This window comes from Equus asinus, chromosome 6, assembly GCF_041296235.1.
Source record: "Equus asinus isolate D_3611 breed Donkey chromosome 6, EquAss-T2T_v2, whole genome shotgun sequence".
In the NCBI taxonomy this organism is placed as follows: Eukaryota; Metazoa; Chordata; class Mammalia; order Perissodactyla; family Equidae; genus Equus; species Equus asinus.
The window spans coordinates 44021932-44044979 of NC_091795.1; the positions used below are offsets into that span (position 1 = coordinate 44021932).

A 23048-nucleotide genomic window follows, 5' to 3' on the forward strand; every position below is an offset into this window, starting at 1 on the left:
AGCGGTAGTATAGAGAACAGAAAATGGCTCAGCCTGACCTGGGGAAGCTGCTCAGTGGATTTCAATGAACAAAGAACATGGCCCTATGTCTCATCACTTCTCTCTACATCTACCAAATAGCTAATCCTAGGGTAATAGTACAGTGAAGGTGGTCAGGGTAGCTCTGGGAAAGGCCCTCTTGCAGTCAGCCGTAGCTGTTGACAGCCCCAGGCCCAAGGTGCTTTGATTGTGTATTTAGTAATTCACAAACCTGTGGTGTCTGTGAGCCACCTTGATGTCTTAAACTCTAACCTCTTGTTCCAGGCAGGCAGGTGCCTTCCTTGGAAATGTCTTCTGTTGTTTTTGAAGACTCTTAGCAAGCCCGTAAAGAGGACTCCCTGAAGTGGAGATGCTCCCTAATTGTTACAGACCTAGAAAGGAAGAAGCGATTGCCAGCCACCTCATGTTCAGCCTAGGCTGTGGCCTTGATTGGGTTCTGTTGATGTTTGTCTACCACTGCCAGGGTTTGCCAGCCTCTGACTTCGTGCCCACAGCTCCCAATGGGGAGAGAGGAAGTTGAATACCTCAAGTCACCCCCCATCTGGGTGTTCTTTCTCCCTGGGAAAAGGACTGCTTTGACATGTTCCCCAGAAGGAGCTGGCACATGGTGATTTTTAATTTGAGGCAAGTGAGGAGAGATTGATGTTAAAAAAACAGACCCCAAGTCCCCACTGAAATCAGTGTTGACAAATGCTTCAGATTGACCTTTTTTCCTGTGAAATCTTTGCTGTACTCCTTGCCATCTGTTCCAGAGTTTTGAAAATTTTTGTTCCTTCTGAAACTTTTGGCAAAGTTGTCTTCATTGTGAATAAATTGTAGATGGGTGTCTGTCAGCCTCTTGGTCGTCACGGGAGTGACAAACACTGCAGACTGTGCACCAGGTTCTCACTGTAAGGAGGACTCTCTCCCTCCCAGTCAGCTGGAAAGGCAGAGCTTTGGTCAGCCTCCCTTGCCTTTCACTGTGTCTTTTCTCTTACCTTCCCTGGTAATGGAGGTGTTCCTGCATGGTCTGCTTCTGAAGGAAGGGGACGGCAGCATGAGAGAGTGGACCAAGGTGAGGGCCAGGACTTGGCACACCTGGATTCTAGCCCTGGTCCTGTCACCAAGTGGCAGTACTAGGGAGACTACTTAGGCTTTTCTCTGTTCCTCAGTTTCCCAGCCAGTCAGAGGGAAATAGCAATACATGCCCCGCTTAATTCACAAGGCTCTCCTAAAGATTGAAGCAGGTCTGTCTAGTACAGTCCTCGCCTAGAAAGAGGTTTTCCTTAACTTGCACAGAGTTTAAGAGACTTTTTAAAAAGTTTATTGCCTGGATTTAAAAATCAGGAGATTTCACCTAAAAATCCAGCTTCTCTTGGAAATCAAAAAACTTGGCAACTCTCAGCCCACATTCCTTCATGCCAACAATTGGCTGAGTTGAGGAGAGGCTCCCCACGAGCTGCGGCATGCGCTCTCCGCTTTGCGCAGTCCCTGCCCTTCCCCGTGATCTCCCTGACAGTGAGTCTGTCTCATGGGACTCCCTTTATATGTTTTGTTATACTCGGACTGTTTCCCTCCTTTAGATGATCTGTCTGGCCCTGAAGGCATGTGGGTTTTCGCTCTTGATCTCGAAAAGATATTTCAAATTTAGAACTTTATGATAAGTCAAGTATCATACAGATACAAAGGATTTGGGGGTGGGAGTGGGGGTAGGGAGAGAGGGAACCACCTGTATTCATCACATACCTCCTCTGTGCTAAGTGCTTTGCTTATCATGTAATCCTCCCCAAAGCTGTGAGGTGGATCTCAGCCATCCTTGACAGGTAAGAGGACAGGGCCTCGGGCAGGTTGTGGCTTGTCTGAGCCACAGACTCTAAGGGAATACTGCACGGTGAGTGTAAAGTGGATGTGGTGGCACAGCGCCCCTCCCCAGGAGCTGCCTGTACACATTTCTATCTGCAGGAGGCATGTAGTAAGGGCATGACTTGCAGTAGCGTAGTCCTCTATTCTTTATAAAATACTTTTACATAGAGCTGCAGAATGTTCTTTGGGTACTTTTTCCTTCTTCTTTAAAGCAGAGTTGTCCCCCTTTTTTTTTCTAGCATCTTTTTCAGAATTAATCTTAAACAGATAACAGGAAGCTGTGTGCAGAGCCCTACCCTTAAGTGGAGTCGTTTTTTCCTTATGGGGCCACTGAAGTACCTTCAGTAATCCTAGAGCTCTGAGGAGCCCGGTTTAAAAACCACTATTTTTGTCTTAATTTCTGCAGTTGAGGAAATGGAGGCCAAAGGGGTCCAGTACCTTGTCCGGTGTTGCCTTTCTTTTACATCTCACAGATGAATTCTCAGATAAATTTAACTGGATTCTCCATCTTATTCTTTAGAAAACACTCAGTATGCTATTTATTTTATGCTTGTTTTTCTTTCTCATGTTTTTCAAAGAGAAACTGCATTAAGTAAACAGCATTCATTGGGTTAAACCTTATTTTAAAGGAGAAACGAAGAGTTTGTAGGGTAGAAAAGTGGAAGACAGGAGCAGAATATGGGTCTGGATGAGGTTTTCCTCATTTTAGAATCCTCTGACTCCTTTGGTTTGTGTCTCCTTTCATCTCAGACAGGTGGAAGCCATTCCTAAAGGTGTAGATGGGACTGATGTTAGGAAATGAAGTTTCCTTTCACTGCAGGAAATAAGCAGGCACAGATTTTAGTGCCTAGAATCCAGCCCCGATTTTAAAATATCCACCAAAACCTCTTTGGCAGCAAATCCAGAAACCCTGTCTCAGCACCATGTTGGGCTTCTTTGTCTCATAGTCCTGGGTCTAATCATTCTCATTGTCTGCCCAGCTGTTTCCCATCTCTGTGCATATCACTACTCAGATAATCAGTTTGGTGTTTTTCTCCTCTTCCTGCTCACCTTACCTCCCCCATCCCTCACTTTTCCTTGCTAAGTGGAAGTCACTGGTGTCTTGATTCATTCAGAACAGCCCCTGGAGCCTGCATTTAGCGCGATTCAGTACTTGAGACAAAACCAGGGAAGGTACTACACTTAGTTCTTCAAAAGCCCCATTGCTGTTCTTGAAAATCATGATTAAGAGGAGGTTTTGTTTAAAAAGTTTTAGTTGTGATAATGGTGTTGAGACCATGATCTTTTTTTTTAATAAAGATTGGCCATCTTTATTAAACATCTGTTGCCAGTCTTCTTTCTTTTTTCTTCTTCTTCTTCTCCCCAAAGCCCCTTGCCTCGGTCCATAGTTGTATATTCTAGATATCAGTGCCTCTGCTTGATCTTTTGTTGATGTCAGTTGAAAGAGATTTTCGAGATTATATAATCTCCCTCTGTGTATTACAAATTCTCACTTGTCTTCTTCTTCTTGGAGAGAACTAGGCACTTCTGTCATCTTTGTTTGAGAGGTAGAAGTCCAAGTTATCTCAGTAATTTCTTGGTGACTCTATGATCCTAGGCTTATGAAAGCCTTTTATCAGGAAATTGGTGGGAAGCAGTTAATCCTAGGAGTTTAAATGATGAAGGATCTGTAGGGAAATGCAAATTAAAACCATGATGAAATATCACTACACACTCATTAGAATGACTAAAATAAAAAGACCGATAATACCAAATGTTGGTGAGGGTGTGGAACAACTCTCTTGTGTGGCTGCTGGGAGTGTGAAATGGTACAACCACTGTGGAGAACTATTTAGCAGTCTCTTATAAACCTGAATATACACGTACCATTGATCCAGCAATTTCATCCCTAGGTATTTACTTAAGAGAAATAAATACCTGTATCCACAACAAAAGGACTTCCATGTGAACATGTTGTTTATATTAAAAGCCAAAAGCTAGAAACATTTGAATAAATGTCTTTCAACAGATGATTGGGTAAACTAATTGTGGAATATCTATACAATGGAATACTAGTTTGCAGTTTTCAAAAAACCAAACTAATGATACATATAACAATGAGGATGAATCTCAGAAATATTATGCTGGAGGAAAGAAGCTAGACACAAGAGTACATACTGTATGATTCTATTTATTCTGGAGCAAGCAGTACTCATCTATAGGGTAGAAAGCAAGTCAGTAGTTATATGGGGTGGTGTGGGAGGGAGGGGAGATGCCTACAGAGAGGGAGGAGGAACTGTTTGAAGTGATGGATTGATTGTGGTGATGGTTACAAGAGTGTATATAGTCATGTGTCACTTAATGATGGGGATGTGTTCTGAGAAATGCATCATTAGGCAATTTCATTTTTATGCAAACATCATAAGGTGTATTTACAGAAACCTAGATGGTATAGCCTACTATATACCTAAGCTCTATGGTAATAATCTTAATGGACCACCGTCATACATGTGACTCGTTGTTAACCGAAACATCGTTATACAGTGCATGACAGTACAGTTGTGAAAATGCATTAAACTTTACACTTAAAAGAGTGCATTGTATTATATATAACGTTGATTTAAAAAGAAAGAGTTAAAAAGATGAGGGATCTAGTCTGAGCTCTAGCACTAACTATGTGTGTGTGTTCTTGTGAAAGGAGCTTAATCTTTCTACATCATTTGCCTATTGAGCAAATGGGGACAATAGGTAGCTCATCTACCTCATTTTGTTATTGTGAAAATGTAAATGAAATAGTTTATTTTGAAATGTCTTTAAGAAAGTATAAGGTCATACACAAATGCTTGGGAATGGGGGTGGGGGAATGTTCCATAAACTCCTCTTCAGGGAAGAAACGCGAGAACTGTGATAACCCATGTGTGAGCTAATATATATATTTTTGGATTTTATTTGCGTGTCATCTTTTAACTTGTGTAACTCCGGCTGTGTCACTTCACCTCCCTGCCCATCAGTAAAATGATGTGGTTAGACTAGATCTGAGGTAGAAAACTGTAGGCTCAGAGACTCTCTAAAGCCTTTCAGATGTGTTTTCTTTAGCCTCTACAGTGTTGGCCTGTCTAACGTTAATTTAAAGTGTGACTTGTTGCCAGTGTTTAAATCTGGAAATTTCACATAAAGTTTTAGGTTTCCAGCTTATTTTTGGAAATTAGCAGATCTGATAAAATTGGGTCCATAATCCTACATGGCAGCAATTACCTGGAGTTGTGTAGTAGCTGTTCCTTTCCATGGCCATATGCTTGAGTTTCCCACAGTCTCCACCACTCTCTGTAGCCTTTTCTATTCTCCGTGGTAACATTAGAGGAAAGTTAATTCGTTTTTGAGTGCCTGTGATGTGTAGGCACTATTCTAGGGCATGGGGATACAGAGGGGAACCAAACAGACAAAATCTCTAAACTCGTAGTGAGTGGTAAGTACCCATCCACATCATCAAAAATTATGAGAAAATTAGACCAAGAGTGTGATCTATTTTAGGGGAAGTGGGAGAAAGTATGTTTCTTTATGGAAGTAAAAAAAAAATTCCTACGTATTTAATAGGCAAAAGTGTGTATGTGTCACAATTGTCCTGCCTGTTTCAGTTGCTTACCTCAAATAATGATTGGATCATTTTTCTCTTTGTGCTTCAATAAATTCATGGATTTTCCCCAAAAATGCATTCCAATAAAATAATGGAGATTATCTTAGCATTTCAAAAAATGCTAGTAGGCAGAGAGACTAGCACAGGCTCAACTGAATGTTACCTTTTCTTACCTCTATCCAAACATCCTTAACTCAGCTTTAGATTTGTCCATTTAATCAAGGTCTTGGGATGCCGCTTGATCTGAAGGAAGTATCTCTATAGACAGTCTCATAGCTGCTGCCTTCTGCAATAGCCTGAATGCTGTTTAGCTTGTGGCTGAGAATCTTATTACTCTTATCCATGTGGTAGACCTGTGCTGGAGAAGTGCCTTGAGTGGTGCTGTCTTCTGTCTATCATCTAAGCTGATAATTTATATCTCCATTTGGTCAACTACACAATGATAGTGGCCAACATCTTTAAATTGACAAATCCTATCAGGCTTCAGTTTTGATCCTCATGGTTAAGGAGCCCTGATTTAAATGCTTCTCACCTGCAGATAAGCCCTTGTATGGGCGTAGATGCTTAATGACATGGTTCCATCTACGTTAAGTGTAGTGGTTCGTTGCTTTGCCTTTAGATTTATGATGGTCATGGGCTTTGAGAATCTGGGCCAGCGCCTCTCAATGAGTTATACTTGCCTGGATCACGTGGTAGGCATCTGACCCATTTCTTCAGTCTTGGCTGGAAAATCATCTTACCACCTGGCAAAGAAAACTACACTGCTCCCATCTGGTGGCAGTTATCTCAAATCGCTGCATCATCGCCCTACTTCTGAAAGGGTGGCCTTGTCCTTTAGTGGTGCCATGTATCACAAAGCTGTAGGAAATAGCCATTCCCAATTTTTGTTCTCCCAGCTTTTATTCTGCGGCACTGTTAGCACTGTCAGGGATGTTGCATAGTTTTCTCTAAGTGAAGTGGAAAGAACATTTTTTGGACAATCAGGAAAGTGACATTGTTCCAGGTTCTACTCATAACTGGCCATGGGATTCCTAAGCCTCACTCAGTTCCTCCACCCATAAAGCAGAATGCTTGGATTTAGCCCTCCCTAGGAGCACTACCAGTGCAAAGTCTGTAGTTCTCTGATTTTTTTTAATCAAAATATTTATAAAATAAATATTCGGGCTGTTCACAAAACAATTATACATAGAAATTTTATAATTTATACTATAATTTACCCCAATTCTAATTGGTTGTAAAACACATCATGAATTTAATAGCTTTTTTGGGGGAAAAAGGAAGACAAATAGTACTTCATTAAATGGACATATTGTAAGAAAAATTCTGATATCCTAAAAATTAAAATCTAAAAAATATGCACCTTAAAATTGAGATTGTTTTTGGTCTGTGTAAGACCTCTACTAGTCAATGCATGCTAGGGTTAAAAAAATTTTTTTGTTGTTAAATACACAGCATTTTATAATTAAAATTGACAATTGAGCTGTGTAAGTGGACTTTAAAGTTTTACAAGAAAATGGAAAGTGTTATTGATATACAAAAATTAGAGCAATGAGGGGCTGGCCCGGTGGCATGGCAGTTGGGTTTGTGTGACTCCTCTTTGGTAGCCTGGGGTTCACCGGTTCAGATCCTGGGCATGGACCTAGCACTGCTTGTCAAGCCATGCTGTGGCAGCATCCCACATATAAAGTAGAGGAAGATGGGCACGGATGTTAGCTCAGGGCCAGTCTTCCTCAGCAAAAAGAAGGATTGGTGACAGATGTTAGGTCAGGGCTAATCTTCCTCAAGAAAAAAAAAATTAGAGGGGCCAACCCTGTGTGTTCCTGTGCTCTGCTTTGGCTGCCCAGGGTTTCACTGGTTTGAATCCTGGGCGTGGATGTGGCACCGCTCATCAAGCCATGCTGAGGCAGCTTCTCACATGCCACAACTAGAAGGACCCACAACTAAAAATACACAACCATGTACCGGGGGTGCTTTGGGGAGAAAACGGAAAAATAAAATCTTTAAAAAAAAAATTAGAGCAATGACAGTTGAAATTAAAGATTGTGTGGTAAATTTTAGTGTTTATGTGAGTACTAGAGAAGAACATAGTTATAGGAAATATACAAACGGCTCATCTCTAGTAAATCATTATCAAAATGCACATTTGGAACATTTGAACCCATTAAAAAATTTTTTTTGACACAAAATTATGTATGTATTTTATGAAAACATGCAGCAGTGCTTTGTGATTAAAGCTCTCTTTGGTTGCAAGGAACAGAAACTTATTCAGGCTGACTTGAAAAAGAATAATTATTGTAAAGATACAACAGAAAATGCCATGAACATCGATGGACAGGTACTGAAGTGCCGCTGGTCCTCAGAGGAGTTAGAGTGACACAGTCAGGACCCAAGTCTTCTCTTAGGCCTGAGGTCTCTGTAACCATTGCTGTTGCTCTGGCAGCTCTGACTTTGCATATGGCTGCCAGCCCCAATACTACACCATAACCTCAAGCTGAGTTCCTGTACTGATGACTTACCTCTGTATTCACCTCCGTCCAATTAGTGGTCACCTCTGTGCAAAGAACAGCCTAGTGATGTTTTTATTTTTGCTATCCACAATCAATGCACAGTGTAGTTGAAGCTAAATTATGAAGGTATACAAGCAGGCACATGGGCTAAGTGTCCAGTATAACTACTGCTTATCCCAAAGCCTTCAACTTGGACAGCTTTGCTCTGCTTTATCTGTTTATAATCCCTGTTAACAATGGCACTGGGCCCCTCATGCAGTGTTTGGGGAGCGAGGTCGAGGTTAGGAGTTCAAAGGATTTGTGGAATGCTAAGGTGTAACAAATTCACAGCATTTAAGAATGCTCCAGCTAGTAATTGTTGCCTTAAAGAGAAGAATAACACCCAGCCTCACGGGATTGTAGTAAGAATTAAACAAGAGCTCAAAGTGCCTAGGACAGTGGTTGGAGTGTAGCTGGTTCTTTTTCTTTCATCTCTTTGTTCATCTGTTGATTTGTAGGTTCTTTGGAAGATAATTACTATTCTTCCTTTTTCCTGAGATAGGTGTTTAGCAACAATTTCTCTGACTCTTGCCACCCAATCCCGCGAGTAATACCTCTGAGTCCCCAGAATCTAAGAATGTCTTCTACGCCAGGCCAGCCCTAGGATTGGCTGACGATGGCATCACTACCTTTAACAGTGACGGCAACAACCTGTAGCCACCATAGTCATCTGACTCATTTCTTTAACATGACTCAAAAGAGCTTGTATGTGTGTTTCTCTCACAGGTGGATTTGCTATCGTGTTTCTGGTGAGGACAAGCAATGGAATGAAATGTGCCTTGAAACGCATGTTTGTCAACAATGAGCATGATCTCCAGGTGTGCAAGAGAGAAATCCAGATAATGGTAAGACTGCCTTTCAGACTAGAGACTGCTTGTTTAAAATGGGGGAGAGACTGTGCCCTCTCATAAGAAAGCCAAGAGGGGCTTGTTCCCTTCGCTGAGATGACAGAGGTGGGAGTGAACAGCCATGGGGTGTAGGATGCTGCTCCTGCCTTGGTCACCCTCAGCTGGAGGGTTAAGGAGAAAGAAGCATGTTGAGAGAACTGACCAGTTTTCAGTTTAGAGAAATAGTTTTGGGCATTGGGAAAAGTTAATTTAACAACTTGGTTCCCAGAGTTAACTGGAGTTTAGTCTGGAAACTCTAGCTTTCCAATGAACCTCTTCTTCCAGTCTTCTCTTTTTATTAGTTCCTAACCAGTTTTCAACCCTCTCAAACTCTTCTGTGAACATATCTTACCACGCCTTTAAATTTTGTACATGTGGTTCTTTCCACTTGGAATGCTTTTTTTCTTTTTTTGGCCTAGAAACTTCTTACTCGTATATACTCTATGATTTCATTCTAAAAGTCCGAGAACAGGCAAAAGTGATCTTTGGTAATAGAAATCAGAAATCGGTGATCTAGGTGTGGGAAATTGATTAGGAGGGGCATGTGGGAACTTTCTGGGCCATAGAAATGTTCTACATCTTGTTTTGAGTAGTGGTTACACAGGGCTATACGATTACTCAGTTTTCAAGATTCAGATTCATACTATGTTTAAAGAAAGATGGGGCCGGCCCTGTGGCCGAGTGGTTAAGTTTGTGCGCTCCACTTCGGCTGCCCAGGGTTCACTGGTTCGGATCCTGGGCACGGCCATGGCACCACTCATCAGGCCATGCTGAGGTGGCATCCCACATGCCACAACTAGAAGGACCCACAACTAAAATATACAACTATGTACTTGGGGGATTTGGGGAGAAAGAGCAAGGGGAGTCCCTATCTGGTAGAGGTATATGCTGGAATCTTCATGGATGAAATAATATGATGTCTTGAAGCTAATGAGTGGATTTAGAAGAGAAACAAGATCGACAATTAGTTGATTATGGTCAAAGCTGAGTGATGGGTATATGGGAGTTTGTTAGAGTTGTCTCTTTCACCTCTGTTTCACATTATACATAAAATTTTTTTTTAAATGGTCTTTTATTCCATTGTATTTCCACAGTACTTTTGTTTGCCAATTATATTGCTTATCTTGTTTTATAAGTAATTCTGCCTTCAGAAAGTAATTTATTTAAAATCAGAAACTGTATATTCCAGCACGCTGCTTGACATAAAGTAAATGCTTAATAAACTTTGGATGAAATGAATGTATGAATAATCTAATAGCAGATGCATATGTTCACCAAGAGGTGATGATTCCTTTGTGCCCTGGATTTTCATGCTTTTGTAAAGAGCAGAAAGAGGTCCAAAGAATGAGTGAGGGTGGCATTGTAGGGGTCCCACCAGGCTTTGCTTGCCCCTGCCGACCCCCTGTGGGGTTGCCGTTTCAGTGGGTACTTAGAGTAACTAGTTGTACTGTAGAAGAAGAACTCAGAATTTTAGAGAGCCTGGTACTACTTTGGATTCTAGAAATCTGAAACCATTTGGGAAGGAACTGTAGGTGGAGATAAGTGTGGCTGTCATCATTGCAAATAAACAAAAAAACCCCAAGGCTCATACGCATACAGTCAGGGCCACATGGATCTGTCTGCAAGGCACGAGTGTCCTCCCACTGCCCTGCCACACAGCTCCAGACGACCATTCTCAGGGTATTTCCCTTCATCCACCCAGTGGGTTTTTTGCATGCTGCTTCTTATTCCTCCTCCTCCCACCTTGCCTCTTCCTTGCTTAGCACTCACACTCCATTTTTTATGTTTGATTCGGCTGTTTCTTCTGCCTGGAATGCCCTTCTCATTCATTTTCTGGTGTCATGAAGGTACTCCCACTCTAACTTTCTCCTGCTCATTCAGAAACATGTCTGAGGGCTTACTTTCTGCTAGGCAGGCGTCGGAGTATTGGAACTAAGAAGACGCAGGCCCCTTAGGAGCTCACAAATTAATGGGACCTGATTAGGAATTAAATTACATGGGTTCAAGTTCTGGCCCAGCCATGTATAAGCTGTGAGTTTTGTTTTGAATTTAGTTTATATCTTTTTAAAACTTAAATACTCAAATGGGTGAGCTAAACTTGCTATAGAAAACATCAAGCGGTTCCCTGAGGGGTCCTCCTATGCCATTTCAAGGTCCCAGAGGCAACCGCTTTCAGTTGATTCATTTGATATATTTCTAAGTAACATGTTGATATTGCTAATTCTTGATTTTTTTCCCTCCATTTTAGGCATTATATACTATGGAAAGTAAGAATTTAGCTCTCCTTCATCCCATGCATGCCCTTTTCTCCAAATACTTGCATTATTCTCATCTCCCATTCTTCCAAAATAGCTGTAAGTTTTGGCAATATGTTAGTTATACTAATATTAGTTTTTATATTGTTATGTAAGAAAACATGATTCCTGCCAAATCTCCTAGTGCACTGTGATTACCCTTCCTTTCCTATATAACTCTCTTTTCACTGGAATTAGTAATTGTGGTGGTTTATTTTGAAAATTTTATTTATTGAGGTAACATTGGTTTATAACATTATATAAATGTCAGGTGTACATCATCATATTTCGATTTCTGTGTCGACTGCATCACGTTCACCACCCAAAGACTAGTTACCATCCATTACCATACACATGTGCCCTATTACCTCTTTTGCCCTCCCCCCTTCCCTTCTGATAACCACTAATCTAATCTCTGTATCTATGTTTTTGTTTGTTTATCTTCCACTTATGAGTGAACTTATACAGTATTAGTCTTTCTCCACCTGACTTATTTCGCTTAACTTGATACCCTCAAGGTCCATCCATGTTGTTGCAAATGGCGAGATTTCATCCTTTTTTATGGCTGAGTAGTGTTCTGTTATGCATATATACCACAGCTTCTTTATCCATTCGTCCCTTGATGGACACTTAAGTTGTTTCTAAGTCTTGGCTATTGTGAATCATGCTTTAGGGCTCATAGGGAGTGCAAACATCTTTTTGCATTCTTGTTTTCATGTTGTAAATACTCAGAGGTGGAATGGCAGGATCAGATAGTGGTTCTATTCTTAATTTTTTGAGGAATCTCCATGCCTATTTTCCATAGTGGCTGCACCAGTTTGCCCTCCCACCAGCAGTGTACGAGGGTTCCCTCCTCTCCACATCCTCTCCAATGCTTGTTTCCTGTCTTGTTAATTATAGCCATTCTGACGGGAGTGAGGTGATATCTCACTGTAGTTTTGATTTGCAATTTCCTAATAATTAGTGATGTTGAACATCTTTTCATGTGCCTGTTGGCCATCTGTATATCTTCTTTGGAAAAAATGTCTGTTCAGACCCTTTGCCCATTTTTTAACTGGGTTGTTTGTTTTTTTGTTGTTAAGTTATATGAGTTCTTTATATATTTTGGATATTAACCCCTTATCAGTTGTGTGATTTGCAAATACCTTCTCTCAGTTGTTAGGTTGTCTTTTTGTTTTGTTGATGCTTTCCTTTGCTGTTTAGAAGCTTTTTAGTTTAATGGAGTCCCATTTGTTCATTTTTTCTTTTGTTTCCCTTTCCTTGTGAGACATGATATTCAGAAAGATACTGCTAAGACCAATGTCGAAGAGCATACTGCCTGTGTTTTCATCCAGAAGTTTTATGTTTTCAGGTTTTACATTCATCTTTAATCCATTTTGGGTTGATCTTTGTGTATGATGTGAGCTAATGGTGTACTTTTCAGTCTTTTGCATGTGGCTGTCCAGTTTTCCCAACGGCATTTATTGAAGGGACTTTCCTTTCTCCATTGTATGTTCTTGGCTCCCTTGTAGAAAATTAGCTGTCCGTAGATGTGTGGGTTTATTTCTGGGCTCTTGATTCTGTTCCATTGATTTGTATGTCTGTTTTTGTGCCAGTACCATGCTGTTTTGATTACTACAGCTTTGTAGTATATTTTGAAATCAGGGAGTGTGATGCCTACAGCTTTGTTCTTTTTCCTTAGGGTTGCTTTGGCTGTTTTTTGGGGTTTTTTGTGTACTTTTCACTGATTTAATCCCAAACTCTCCCCAAGTTGCATAAATTATTTTTTTAATTCTTTTAAACACAGTTAGTATTCCGTCAGTTTTATCTTCTTGAAAAAGTCTCTCAGCCTTCTGACTTGATGGAATCTATGTTAGTTGCTCTCTAGGACTAATTTATAGTCTTGGAATTTCCTAGGGATTCCCTTGGTCTCTCTTTTTTTTGCTTTACTTCTTTGTTTTGGTGGAGCTTATCCAGTTTCCTGAGGCATGGTAGGTAAATTTTTGAGACCATGTAAGGTCTGGAAGTGTCTTTCTTTTACACTCATATGTAGCTTGTGTATAAAATTCTGGGCTGGAAATCATTTCATTCAGATACATGAAGCATTGCTCTATAGTATTTTAGCTTTCATTGTTGTGCTTGGGAAGTCCAAGGTCATTCTAATACCTGGTCCTTTGAGTGTGACTCATTTTTTCTCCCCAGAAATTTATAAATTTTTTCTTTGTTTACAGCGTTCTGAAATTTCTTGGTGATATACTTTGGTGTGTGCATTTATTATTTATTATGTTAAGTGTTTGGTGGTCTCATTTAATCTAGAAACTCATATCCTTGTGTTGTGGGGAATTTTAGTTTGTCTCATTTGATGATTTCCTTTTCTGTGTCCCCTCTGCCTGAAATTGCTATTATTTGGATGTTGGTTCTCCTGAATCGATTTTCGAATTTTTTGTTTTCTCCTCTTTATTTTTCATTTCTTTGTCTTTTTTCCTCTACATTCCAGAAATTTTCCTCAGCTTTATATTCCAGCCATCTTGTTGAATTTTTTATTTATCAAGCTTTTTAATTTCTAAGATCTTCTTCTTTGGTTTTGTTTCTAATTTTGATGAAGTCCCATTCATCAATTTTTCCTTTTGTGGGTCGTGTTTTTGCTGTCATTTCTAAGGACTCTTTGCCTAGCCCTCGATTCTAAAGGTTTTCTCCTATTTTATTCCCTAAAAGTTTTACATTTTACATTTAAGTTTGTGATACGTTTTGAGTTAATATTTATATAAGATGTGAGACTGAGGTTGAAGTTCGTTTTGTTGTCTGTGGGTGTCCATTTGCTCCAGCACCATTTGTTGAAAAGGCAATCTTTCCTCCATTGAATGTTTTTGTCAAAAATCAATTGGGCATATTTGTGAGGGTTCATTTCCAGACCTTTCTATATTGTCTATTCTGTTCTGTTAATCTGTGTGTCTATCCTTCCACCAGTGCTACACAGCCTTGATTACTGTAGCTTTATAAGTCTTGAAATCAGACTGATTTTTCCCGCTTCTTTTTTCCCCCAAAATTGTTTTAACTATTCTAGTTCTTTTATCTTTTCATATAAATTTTAGAATACTCTAATCTGTATCTACAGAATGTCTTCCTAGAATTTTGATAGGAATTTCGTTAAACGTGTATATCAGTTTGGGGAGAAATGACATCTTTTCTATGTTTAGTCTTCTAATAAAGGAACATGATACATCTCTCCATTTATTTACATCTTTCATTTCTTTCATCATCATTGTGAAGTTTTCACCACACAGGCTTTATACATGTTCTTAGATTTATACCTAGGTTTTTGTTTTGTTTTGAGTAATTATAAATGGTATTGACTGTTTAATTTTGTTGTCCATGTGTTTATTGCTGGTATGTAGAAAACCGCTTGATTTTTCTGTTTATTTTGTATCCTGTAACCTTGCTGAATTTGCTTACTAGTTCTGAGAATTTTTCTCTAGATTCCTTAGGATTTCCTATACAGACCATCAGGTCACCGCAAATAGGGGCAGTTTCATTCCTTCCTATCTGATCTGTATCCTTTTTGTTTCCTTTTCTAACCTTATTGCACTGGCTAGCACTTGCAATACTATGTTAGGTAAGAATGTTGAGTAGACATCCTTGCCTTGTTCTCAATCTTAGGAGGAAAGAAGTCTTTCACTATTAAGTATAAGGTTAGCTGTAGTTTTTTACAGTTTTTTAAAAAAATCTATTTGAGGAAGTTCCCTCTATTTTTTATTTTTCTAGGAGTTTTTATCATGAATGGGTGTTGAATTTTGTCGAATGTCTTTTCTGCATTGGTTGATATGATCATGTGATTTTTCTTCTTTAGCTTTAATACAGTGGATTATATTGATTGATTTCCAAATATTGGACCAGACTTACATCCCTGTAATAATTCCCACTTGGTCATGGTGTATAATTATTTTTATATATTGTTGAATTCTTTTTGCTAATATTTTGATGAGCATTTTTGCGTCTATCAGCATGAGGGATAATGGTTTGTAGTTGTTTTTTATAACTGTCTTTTCCTGGTTTTGGTATCAGAGTAATTTTGGTCTCAACATGGATTGGGAAGTGTTCCTTCTTCTGTCTTCTGGAACAGATTTTTTAGAATAGGTATTTATTCTTCTTTAAGCGTTTGGTGGAATTCTCCAGTGAAACCATCTGGGCCTGGAGACATTTTGGGGGGGAGTTATTAAATTGCAATTTCAGTTTCCTTAATAGTTAACAGGGCTATTCAGATTATCTCCTTCATGTTGGGTGAAGTTTGATAGTTTGTATTTTTGAGGAATTGGTCCATTTCACTTCAGTTATCAAATTTATGCATGTAGAGTTAGTTGTTAGTAATATTTTCTTATTATCCTTTTGATGTGTGCAGGGTCTGTGTTGATAACCCCTGTTTCATTCCTGATATTGGCAATTTGTATCTTTTCTTTTTTTTGTCAGTATTGCTACTGATTTGCCAAATCTATTGATGTTTTAAAAAACCCATCTTGTTTCATTGGTTTTCTCTATTTTTCCATTTTCAACTTCATCAATTGCTGTTCTTACACAGTCATGTACCACATGACATTTCAGGAAAGAGCAGACCGCATATATGATAGTGATCCCACAAGATTAGTACGATATGGTCTTGGAGTGTAGTAGACTATATACCATCTAGGTTTGTGTAAGTACTGTAGGAGAGGAAGAAATTTTCCTCTACCCTCCTAGGTTCTTCTAGCTGGTCTAAGAATTAAATAGACATGAGACAGATTAACAGGAGAAAGACAAACAAAAGTTTAATAATATATATACATAGGATAAACCCAGGAAAACATAGTAACTTGCCAAAATGGCTGAAGCCCTCACGTTAAATACCATCCTCAGCTAAAGACAAAAGAAGATGTTGGAAGTGGGGAGAGTCAGGGACTTCAAAGGGATGGAAGGCAATTCATAGGTAGGTGAAAAGGAGAAACGTTTGGAAAACAAGTGTTTGACCACACAGAAACAGAAGAACACAGAGGGGAACCCAACAAACAGGTTTTTCTAGGTTCCTCCCTGTCCACTACCTAGTTTGTGTCATGCTAAGGTGATAGCTCACTTCCTGAGACAGGTTTTATTATCTGAATTCTTTAAGGCAGTTAAGGGGGAGGTAACAAAGAAAGTTTGTGTCTTTTGTTTCTTAAAAATGATCAGCCTAAAATAATCCTCATGTTAAAGCCAGACATTTTGGGGTGGCAAATTTTGTTCCCCTTCAGTACACTCTACACACAGTGACAAAATTGCCTAATGACATGTTTCTTGGAACATATCTCCATCATTAAGCAATGCATGAATGTACTTAGTTCTTTCTGCTTGGTTTAAGTTTATTTTGCTCTTCTTTTCCTAGGTACTTGAGGTGAAAGTTTAGATTGTTGACTGAGACTTTTCCTCTCCTTTATTATGTACATTTAGTACTGTAAATTTCCCTCTTAGCACTTTATTTTGATATATGTATTTTATTTTTCAATTCAATTTTCAATTCAAAAAAATGTATTTTTTTATTTCCCTGAGAATTCCTCTTGACTCATGGATTATCTGGAAGTATATTGTTTAGTTTCCAAGTGTTTGTCAGTTTTTCTGTTATCTTTCAGTTATTGCTTTCTAGCTTGATTCCGTTGTGGTTGGAGAGCACACTCTGTATGATTTCATTTCTTTTGTATTAATTGAGGTTTGTTTTATGGCCCGGGATATTGCCTATCATGATATATCTTTTGTGGGCACCTGAAAAGAGTGTGTATTCTGTTTGTGTTGGGTGAAGTGTTCTATAAATCTTGATTAGATCCTGTTAGTTCATGGTGTTGCATTCTTCTGTATCTTTGCTGATTTTTGTCTAGTTGTTCTATCGGTTGTTGGGAAGGGGTGTTGAAATCTCAAACTATAATTGTAGTTTGTGTCTTTCTCCTTTCAGTTCTATCAGTTTCTGCTTTACATGTTTTGCAGCTCTGTTGTTTGGTGCATGTGCGTTTAGGATTGCTATGTGTTCTTGATAGATTGACCCTTTTGTCATTACTTGATGTCCCTCTCCATCTCTGGTAATTTTCTTTGCTCTGAAATCGACTTTATCTGATATTAATATAGCTACTTCTGTTTTTGGGGATTGAAATTTGCAGGGTGTATATTTTTCTATCCTTTTGCTCTGAGCCTGCCTATATTGTCTTATTTTTGAGTGAGTTCTTGTAGGCAGCATATAGAGGGGTTGTGTTTTTAAATCCACTCTGCCAATGTCTGTCTTTTACTTGGTATATCTAGACCATTTACATTTAATGTGGTTATTTGTTAGGCCTAATAAGTTAGGCCCTAAATCTCCTATTTTATTTCTTGTTTCCTTTTTGTTTTCACTATTTTTTGTATGTTTTTCTTTTCCTGTCTTCTTGTGGTTACTTGAACTTTTTTTAGAATTCCATTTTGATTTATCTAGAGTGTTTTTGAGTATATTGCTTTGTATAATTTTTTGACAAAATGGACTCTATTTTGTAGAGCAGTTTTAGGTTCACAGCAAAATTGAACAGAAAGTACAGTCTCCACATATCCCATCCCCCGCCCTCCACTCTCAGCCTCCTCCACTATCAACATCCAGCACCACAGTGGTACATTTGTTATAATCAGTGAACCTACATTGACACATCATCACCGAGAGTCCATAGTTTACATTAGGGTTCACGTTTGGTATTGTACGTCCTATGCGTTTTGACAAATGTATAGTGACATGTATCTACCATTATAGTATCATAAGGGATTGTTTCACTGCCTTGAACATCCCCTGTGCTCTGCCTGTTCATCCCTTCCTCCCCTAGTCCTCTAGCAACCACTGATTTTTTTGTTGTCTCCATAGTTTTGCCTTTTTCAGAACATCATATAGTTTGGAATCATTCAGTATGTGGTCTTTTCAGATTGGCTTCTTTCATTTAATAATATGCATTTAAGATTCTTCTGTGTCTTTTCATGACTTGATAGCTTATTTCTTTTTAGAGCCGAATAATATTGCATTGCATGGATATATCACAGTTTACCCATTCATCTACTGAAGGACATCTTGGTCGCTTACAAGTTTTAGCAATTATGAATAAAGCTACCATAAACATATGTGTAGGTTTTTTTGTGGGCATAAGTTTCAGTTCATTTGGATATGTTTCATAGATTTTCAACTAAGCAGTTATTTCAATTTTGAAGATTTCTTTTTATGTTTCTAAGCCAATATTTAAATTTTTATTTAATTTTAATTTTACTCTTTTAAAAATAAATTTTTTATTGTGGTCAAAAACTCATAACTTAAAATTTACCATCTTCACCATTTTTAAGTTTACAGCATTGTTAACTATAGGCACAATGTTGTACAACAGATCTCTAGAACTTGTTCATCTAGCATTACTGAAACTTTATACCTGCTGGATAGCATGTCTCTGTTTTCCCCTCCCTCCAGCTCCTGGCAACCACCATTCTATTCTCTGCTTCTGTGAGTTTGGCTATTTTATATACTTCATATAAATGGAATTATATAGTATTTGTCCTTCTGTGACTGGCTTATTTCACTTACTGTAATATCCTCAAGATTCATCTATGTTGTAGAATATGACAAGATTCTTTCTTTTTTAAGCCTGAGTCATATTCCATTTTGTGTCTATACCACATTTTCTTTGTTTTTTTTTTAAAGACTTTATTTTTCCTTTTTATCCCAGAGCCCCCCAGTACATAGTTGTGTATTTTTAGTCATGGGTCCTTCTAGTTATGGCATGTGGGATGCCGCCTCTTCCTAGTTCTTGGTATGACAAACAATTGTCAACATCTTCAAATTATGTTATGAGATTCTGGATTTTATATAAACCTTCTGTTTTAACTGGTTTGCACTCTGACAGAGGATTGATGAGGGTTGGGAGGTGCTCTGTTGTGACTACTAGGTAGGGGTAGAAGTTAGGTTTCCTTTTGAGCGTCTGTTAACACCCCAGGAAGTGCTCCTCATTACTACTAGGTTGAGGTGGAAGTTTCAGTTTCCCATTAGGCTTCCACTGATACTTTCCTGGCTGGAAAGTTAGGAGTGCCTTGGTGTTGCTCCCCATTTGGCCTTTACTGACACTGTGGAGGTGGGAGTTGGCTTTGTTACTGCTTAGTGGTTGTGAAAGTCTTGGCCTCCTCTGACACAACCCCAGTGGGAAGAAGGAAGAGCACCTTCTTATCACCTACAGACATGAAGGTCCTGACTCCCTACCCGGCCTTCTCTAACACTACCCATCCCAGTGAGGGAGTGGGAGGGGTAGTTGTGGTGTTTGTTGCATCCTCATTGGGATGGAAATCTAGGCTCCACACTTGGCCTTTGCTGCCATGGCTCGAGGAGGGGCTGCAATTTTTTCCCGTGGTTTTCAGCTGGTGTAGAGTTGTTAGTATCTGTGAGTTTCTGTTTTACTAGGTTGCCCCTTTCCTGGGTTTGACTAGAGAGAGCAGGCTTTCTTTGTGCCCCCTGGTGTTTTCAGCTTACCAACTTCTTCAGTTTCCAGTCTGAAATATATGAGGCAAGAAGAAAACCCAGGTAACTCACCACCACGTCATTCCTTGGGTCCCAAAGTTCCTAGCCAGTCTGCCTTCTACCCACATTTCTGACTCTTGTTATTATGTTTGTTTTATATATAATGTCCGAAGTATTTAGTTTTACTTAGCTGCAGGAATAGAAAAGAGTACATTTACTCTATCTTCCCTGAAGAAGTCTTCAGTTTATGTCTTTTAAAACCAAGCTCTTTATATCATTTAGTAAGGCTTTAGAAGGAAGCAGAGATAAATGCATGTATTCAACTTACTTTTTAAAAAAATTTCTTACCATTTTTAATGAACATGCTCTGTGATGTTTTTAACCCCCCGGGCTCAGACTTCTGTCAAATAGAGGCCATAACCCCAGCCTTACCTCTCTGAGAGATTGTAAGAGTTGTGTCCGTATAAATAGTACGTACGTATTGTTTGAATTTACCTGAAGGATGAGAGAGAGAGAGAGGGAAGGGAGAGAGGGGGATGTTTCCCTATATGAGGAGTTGAGTAGAAAATAATTGTCTACTGTTTTTTTGCTTTTTGAATATTAATATTTGACTTATTTTTACAAATTAAACTTTAAGCTGTTTTATAGTCATTTGGATGAGTAATTGGATCCAGAGTTTTCAGATTAAGTAAGAACAAGCCATGTCGTATCAACATCATGTCCTCCTTTGGGAAGGTGTCTGGATAGGGAGCTCAGGGAAGTGCAGTAGATCCAGTGTCTGTGGATCGTGTCATTGGGTAAGGACACTTGCCAGAGATCTGTGAACAAGATGGAGCGTCTAGGCTGGATGCTAGGTGCAATTTCTGCTGTTTATATTGGTTTCTGATCAATGGTTTGATATTAATCTGGAGGAAACTTTCTAAGAAAAACACTGCAGCTTACCATCAGCTTTATGTTATTTTATATTTAATGAATAACTTGGTTAAAGAAATAGAAGACAGACTTATAAATTATGTACCTAATGTAAAGTTGGAAGATATAACAAGTACATTGAGTGATAGAATCAGGATCCAAAATGATCTTTACAAATTGGAACAATGAGCTGATTCTAATGAGAAGAAATAACAAGGTAAGGTCATATACTTGGATTTTTATTTTATTTTAATCAACTTTCTAAGCACAGTTCTGGGAAGGCAGAGATTAAAAGCAGCATGAGTAGAAAAAGACTTAAGTATTTTAGTGGTCAGTTAATTTGATATAAAAGTATGCTATGATGTGGCTGCCAAAAGAGAAAAGAATGTAATTTTTTTATCTACATTAGTAGAGTTAATAGAAGGTGATGGTGCTGGTCTATTTTGCGTGAGTCAGACTAGGCCTGGAGTATTTCGTTTGTTTCCTGGAACCATTCTTATAAAAAGAATATAGACAAAGCAAACCGTTTAAGTGTGGGAGCAGCCAAAATGGTGATGTGACTAAAAGCTGTGTCAATGAAAGTGAATATGTTTAACCTAGAGAAGAAAAAACTTAGAGTCTAAATAATAACATTTCAGTTGTTTAGAAAGTGAAAAAATAGACTAGACTTGTTCTTTTTGTTCTGAAGAGGACAATCTAGAATCAGGAGGTGGAAGTTTCCAGCTTAATGTAAAGAAGAGCTGATCAACAGTGAGGCTGCCTGCAGGTGGCCTGAGGGCCCAAGGAAATGATATTATTCTGAGAAAACTGCTCTTCAGAAGGCTATAGCAGGGTGTTAGATATGGGCTGCCTGGTTGCTCTAGATCAGTGCTACTGAAAGGATCTTGTTTTCCTTTCTTTTCCTCACCCTTGTGTGCTTGTTTATTTTCCCCCCAGCATCATATTGCTTTTCTTAGTTTACTTTGTAATGTGAGATAAAATTCATCCTTTTAAATAGAATTCAGTGATTTTTTAATATATGCACAGGGTCATTCCCCCATCACCATTTATCTAATTCCGGACCATTTTTGTCATCACCCTGAAAGGAAACTGCATACCCGTTAGCAGTCATTCTCTATTCCTGCTTGCCCCAGTCCCTGGCAACCATTAATCTATTTTCTGTTGCCGATTCTGGACAGTTCTTATAAATGGGCTCATACAATATGTGGCCTTTTGTGTCTGATTTCTTTCACTTAGCATAGTGTCTTCAAAGTTTGTCCATGTTGTAGCATGTATCATTACTTAATTCCTTTTCATGGCTGCATAATATTCATTGCATGGTGATGCCACGTTTTATTCACCCTGATGGACATTTGGATTGTTTCTTCTTTTGGGCTATTATCAGTAATGCTGCTATGGACATTTGTGTACAAGCTTTTGTGGACATAATGTTTCATTTCTCTTGTGTGTATACGTAGAGGTGACATTGCTGGGTTGTGTGGTAACTCTACTTTTGAGAAAATACCAAACTGTTTTCTATAGAAGCTGCACACTATTTTATATTCCTACCAGCAATGTATGAAAGTTCCAATCTCCATATCCTTGCCAGCATTTTTTTATTGTTTCTGTTTTTGATTATAGCCATTCCAGTGGTTTTGAAGTGATATCTCATTATGGTTTTGATTTGCGTTTTCCTAATGATTAATGGTATTGAGCATATTTTTATGTGCTAATCAGCCATTTGTATATGCTCTTTGGAGAAATGTCTGTTCAGATCATTTGCCAATTTTTATGTTGGATTGTCTTTTTATTGTTGAGTTTTAAGAGTTCTTTATATAGCCTGGACACGATTCTTATCACGTGTATGATGTGCACAATTTTTTTCCGTTCTTTACATCGTCTTTTTGCTTTCTTGATAGTGTCCTTTGAAGCACAAAAGTTTTTAATTTTGATGAAATGCAGTTTATCTATTGTTTTTTTTTGATTGCTTGTACTTTAGGTGTCATATCTAAAACCATTGCCTAACCCAATATCATGAAGATTTCCGTGTATGTTTCCTTTGAGGAGTTTTTAGATCTTTGGTCCATTTTGAGTTACTTTTTGTATATAGTGTGAGATAGGAAATCAACTTGATTCTTTTGCATGTAGACATCCAGTTATCCAGCACCAGTTTTTGAAAGGACTATTCTTTCCCGCATTGAGTTGTCTTGGCCCCCTTATCGAAAATCAGTTGGCCATAAATGTATGGGTGCTACTCAAAGGATCTTGTGCCAGAATGCCAAGCAATGAACTGCTTCTCTCATACATGAAGTCTCACTAGGAAAAGAAGTCGGCTTAGTGACTTGATTGATTTATGTCCAAGAGCAAGCCCCTTATCTCCTTATGGACTGGTAACAATTGACTAGCTAGCAAATGTTTATGGATCACATTTTGAGAAGCACTGCTCTGGGTCTTTGC

At 38.7% G+C, this 23048-nt stretch overlaps 1 protein-coding gene across 18 annotated transcripts in view; it reads left to right on the forward strand.

Moving 5' to 3' along the window:
• Window positions 1-23048, forward strand: part of AAK1 (AP2 associated kinase 1) — a 161819-nt gene that overhangs the window by 62846 nt on the left and 75925 nt on the right. For all 18 annotated transcript variants that reach the window (XM_070511999.1, XM_070512000.1, XM_070511990.1 and 15 more), the window contains exon 3: window positions 8767-8885. In XM_070511999.1, the coding sequence (XP_070368100.1) occupies window positions 8767-8885 (119 nt within the window). The remainder of the gene's footprint in view (window positions 1-8766; window positions 8886-23048) is intronic.